A 5,254-nucleotide genomic window follows, 5' to 3' on the forward strand; every position below is an offset into this window, starting at 1 on the left:
AGCTTCGTTTCGCGAAGGGGGCTCAATTGTAGAACTTTCATCATCTTCTTCATCGATATCATCTTTATTAATTCCAATAACGCTTTCAATAATTTATTCATCAGTCAACAACTGTGCAACTACATTTTCTTCTGGGTGAGTCAGAACATTCTACTATAAATTAATAAAATATTAATTAATATATAAATTAATAATTATTAATTTATCGATTAATTAATAACTCTTTTAATTAATAAATTCGGGTGACGCAAATACATTTATCTTATAGAGAGTTTCTACTGTAGCTAAAAGTTATACACAATTCACCAAAATATGAACCCCAAAAACATAAATATCTTTTAACTAAAACCAAACAAACTATAAAAATGTTAGAATCATGAAATGAAATTTGCTATTAAAATTTTCATCTAGATGAATATGAGTTTACTGGTTTGAACTGCTCAAATTTGAATCACTAACTACACTTTCTTGCTGATCTTTGTAAGCGAAGATAAGATTTCGTTCATCTCTGGGCGATCGTCTGGATCTGCTCGAGTGCAGGATAAAGCCAACTGAAGAATCTGCTCTACAACACCTTGTTTTGTGGAGAAATCAGAAGCCAAATCAGGATCTACAATTTCAATTAGCTCATTCGTTCCTTTTGAAAGCGCTTGTTCTACCAATTGTGGCAAAGTCATTTGGATTCCGTCCTCTTCGGTGAGTCCTGTTGGTCTTTTTCTAGTGATGAACTCCATTATTATCACTCCGAAGCTGTATGCATCCACTTTTGTTGTCACTTTTCTCATATATGCAAACTCTGGTGGAAAACAGAAATGCATTAGTGTCACTTTTTAGGTCAAATATAGGGATGCAAATGAGCCGAACTACTCGTGCTCAGATCGTTTAAAAGCTCCAAACGAGCCAAGCTTTTTTGAGCTTGTTTAGTAATCGAGCCCAAGCTCGAACCTTGTATGGGAAGCTCGTCTAGGCTCATTGAGCCTTAACAAGCCTTGTGTATTTTTAGGTTTTACCTCTTTTAGACTTCTATGCATTAATTTCACACTGCAGAGACGAGCTGTGGCTCATTTAAGGTTTTTCTTAAAACATTTAAAAATTATTAAAAACCTTATATATGTTAATTAGTAAATAATAAACAAGTCGAGCGTAAACGAACCAAGGTGTTAAAAATAATTAAAAACTTACAAAACAAGGTGTTGTAGAGCAGATTCTTCAGTTGGAAAATTAAAAACTTATATATGTTAATTAGTAAATAATAAACAAGTCGAGCGTAAACGAACCAAGGTGTTAAAAATAATTAAAAACTTACAAAACAAGGTTTTGTAACTTACATAAGTTTTTAATTATTTTTAAATATTTTGAGAAAATTAAAAACAAGGTGAGAAAATTATTAACTTACATAAGTTTTTTCTCAAAATATTTAAAAATAATTAAAAACTTATGTAAGTTAATAAATAATAAACGAACCAAGCTCAAGCTTGAAAAAACAACTCACAAGCAGAGCTCAAACTTTAGAAAAAGAACTTGAAACAAGACGAATTCAAGCTCTTGTAAGTCAAAATAAGACAAGCTCGAGCCTAGTCGAGCTAAGGCTCGGCTCGTTTACATCCCTGATCAGCTAGTCAACATTATCTAAACATCAAAATTTGTATGTATATTGTTAGAGGTTCGTTAACTCTAATTTGAAAGATTGAAAGAAAGAGTTGGTGATGCATTTACCTGGTGCCAAGTAGCCAATGGTGCCTTGAAATGCTGATGCATAACCAATCACTTTCACTAGATTTCTATGCCTCAATTTTGCTAACGTCTTCATTTCTTTATTAAAGCTCTTATCAGATTCCGCTGAATACTCTGTGAAATTTAGATTTTTTACTGCTATCATTCTTCCATCTGCTAGGGCACCCTTGTATACTGTGCTTAAACTGCTTGTACCCAGAATGTTACTTTCACTGAATCCATCAGTAGCATCTTCAAGTTCCTTTCTATCAAATCTCTTGAGAGTGACACCTCGGGTGTATTCTGGTTCCGGGTTCTCAGATTCTTTAACTTTCGTTTTCCTAACATGGCGATAACATAAAACCCCCAAAAATAATACAAGAAGCAATGCTAGAGATCCGAGTATTGCAAGAATCAAAACGGCTTTTCTTGATAATTGATGTGAATGATTTGATTCAGCTGAGAAGACACATGATTTGGTGTTGTTGGTAACACACAAAGAAGGGTTTCCAAGTAGTCCGACCGCGCTAGAGTTTTTGAAAATTCCCTTATCAGGAACACGTCCTTCAAGGTGATTGAACGAGAGATTGAGGTGTTTTAATGCCAAACTGTTGCCAAAATTTTCTGGAATCGTGCCATTGAATTTGTTTTGTGAAAGATCAACTGAAGTAAGAAGTGTTAGATTCGCCATGCTTTCTGGGATCTCTCCTTCCAACTGATTTCTTGAGAAGTCTAAGTAGGAAAGAACGCCAAGAGTATGGAATATTTCATCAGAGACGCTACCGGAAAGTCGGTTTCCTGATAAGTCAAGAGTCTGTAGGTTTCTGCAGTTCTGAATTGCTACGGGAATGCCTCCTGACAGATTATTGTTTGAGATATCAATGGCTTGCACCATCTCCATCTTCCCAAACTCACTTGGGATGTTTCCTGTAAGGAAATTGTTTGAGAAATTGAGATATATCTGCATATCTTTCATACTTGAAATCACTGGCCCTGAAATCAATCCGGTGAAGAAGTTGTGTGACAGGTCTATCAGAATCAACCGGTTCAGTTTTGTCATACTGTCCCCAATTGACCCGTTAAACCTGTTTCCACTAAGATCCAACCGAGAAAGCATATTGAGCTTTGAAACAGAATTCAGAATCGGACCCTCAAATTTGTTGCTCCGCAAGTAGAGATCAATTAGCAGGTTAAGCTCAAATATTTTATCAGGAATCTGACCTTCTAGATTGTTATTACGAATTGAAAGTCTTTGAAGGGAAGACATTTTCGAGATTTCTACAGGAATGGTGCCTGAAAATTGGTTTGGCCCGAGATATAACATTATCATACTAGTTAAGTTTCCAATTTCTTTTGGGATTGGCCCGAAAAAGGAATTTTCATGAATTTGCAGTATTTGGAGATTAGAAAGTCTTCCAATCCCCGGTTTCAACACCCCTGTAAGATTGTTAAATGCCATACTTAAGGTGACAAGACTCGAACAATTGAAGAGATCGTCTGGGACTTTTCCCGACAGTTTGTTTTCTTCGATACTTAGAAATCTAAGTTTTGACAACTTTCCTAAACCTTGAGGAATCTCTCCAGTCATTCTATTTTTAGACAAATCTAAGGCACCCATATTTGTACAGTTTGTGATGCTAACGGGAATAGGGCCCTCAAGAAGATTACTGCTAAGGGTCAAGTTTCTTAAGTTGTAGAGTGACCCAATGCTTGAAGGAATTGATCCACTGAGAAAGTTTAAGCTAATTGACAAGTAAGTCAAATTGACTAACCTTGTTATGGATGCTGGAATTTCACCTGTAAGCTTGTTCTCATGTAGGGTCAATATTTGCAGTGATTTCAGTGAGGAAATCTCTGAAGAAACGTTCCCGTTTAGACTATTCTCTGACAGTTCCAATACGATTAATGATTTCAATTGAAACAATGCTCTTGGGATTGTGGAATTCAGTTGATTATCATATAACCGCAAAAACTGTAATCCCCGAAGATTTCCAATCTCACCAGGAATGCTTCCTGTGAGCTTGTTGCTGTATATATTCAGAATAGTGAGATTTTTGCAACTGCCAATTTCGGTTGGTATATTTCCCGAGAGAGAATTTTCGAACAGCTGAAGAGTTTGTAATCTTGACAAATTCCCAATCTCTCTAGGAATGATACCAGAAAGTTGGTTTAAAAGGGTAATTTTTCCGACCCGAATGAACCAATGAGGATGCAAACAAAATAGGGTAATTTAAAAGTAAAAAGGGACACAAAAATTTTAGCGTGGAAAACCTCTCAAGACAAGAGTAAAAACCCCAGGACTACTAGAGCCGCTTCAAATCCACTATTACCAATAATGAGCAATACAAAGTCTTCTCTAGGTAAAACTAGAGGCATACACAAATCATCATATACTTGGTACAAACAATCTTCAAGTATATGAAATTAAATATAAAAGAGTAAACGAATAAGAATCACCAACGAGAAAATAAATCGATCTCTGGAACGTCTCTTGTCTTCACCAAACACCAAAAGAAAAGAAGCACAAACTATTGTCTTCGTCTGTTGTTCTTCTTCAATGGAAGGGAACTTAAAAAAATTCTCACAATTCTTTTTGCATGTGTCGGTCAAATAATACACACCACAAAAAAAAACCTCAACATAATATACTTGTTTGTTTGTTTGTTTGATGTTTACGTTTTCTGGTTAGGGTTCAAAGCCCATCAAGATCACATAGGCCCAATGCTCCACCAAAAAATCAAAAAAACACCAAATGTGATTTGGTGTACTCAGTGCACGTTGAAGGAGTAAACATATCTTAAAGAAAAGAAAAGAAAAAGAAAAGTTGTAGCTCATTATTATTATTATTATTATTATTATCAAACCGTTCTACCTATAAACTGGGCGGTCCCATGACCAAACCAAGTTGTGCGGTTTGGTATAATGTTTCCCAAAACAACAGGTAACCGTTATAATCACCGTCTTCTAGAATTCTCCGCCTATTTCTCAACCCCTATCTCCAAATTAATTAATTGTCAACTGCCTGCAGGTAACGTTTTATATTTCATTTTCCCCAATTTCTCAAACCTAATAATTTCTCTTGTGACTTCGATCAACTCACATTCTTCTCATGTGCTTTGATTAATATATGATTACAATTCGGCTTATATAAGTTGTTTCTGCTTTGTTAGATGTTGATCATGTTTTAAATTCTTCATAATTTCCTTCAACTAACTCTTTATGAATCAGTTGATCATGAGAAGTTACTTACTAGAGAGCTAGTATATATATGCCTGCTACTTTCATGATTACTCAGCTTGTTGATTAGTAGACAGACAGTTGTTCTTTTCATTGCGGTAATTTGATACGAGTTTTTTTTTTTTTTTTAAGTTATAAGAACATCATACATTTTTCTTATTCCAAGACAAATATAAGAACTGAAAGAGAGGGTATATATAAACAAAGACTTAAATTGTAATAATACTCTCTATGCCATAAACTCATTTGGATATATAAAGATGAGTCGTTACTGGTTTTAAATGTTATAATCTGTAACTCTTAA

General features: G+C 34.9%; 1 protein-coding gene across 1 annotated transcript; it reads right to left on the reverse strand.

The window, feature by feature from the left end:
* Positions 1-336: 336 nt before the first annotated feature.
* On the reverse strand, positions 337-3,877 carry LOC143555821 (LRR receptor-like serine/threonine-protein kinase FLS2; the record flags this gene model as incomplete). The annotated part of the gene is made up of 2 exons (XM_077045308.1): positions 337-796; positions 1,717-3,877. Coding segments are annotated over 2 exons (2,499 nt in total), but the record flags the coding sequence as incomplete, so codon positions are not given.
* Between the last annotated feature and the right edge of the window lie 1,377 nt (positions 3,878-5,254).

This window comes from Bidens hawaiensis, unplaced genomic scaffold, assembly GCF_021521415.1.
Source record: "Bidens hawaiensis isolate Kalapana, Puna unplaced genomic scaffold, B.hawaiensis_p1.1 tig00018320_1, whole genome shotgun sequence".
NCBI classification, from domain to species: Eukaryota; Viridiplantae; Streptophyta; class Magnoliopsida; order Asterales; family Asteraceae; genus Bidens; species Bidens hawaiensis.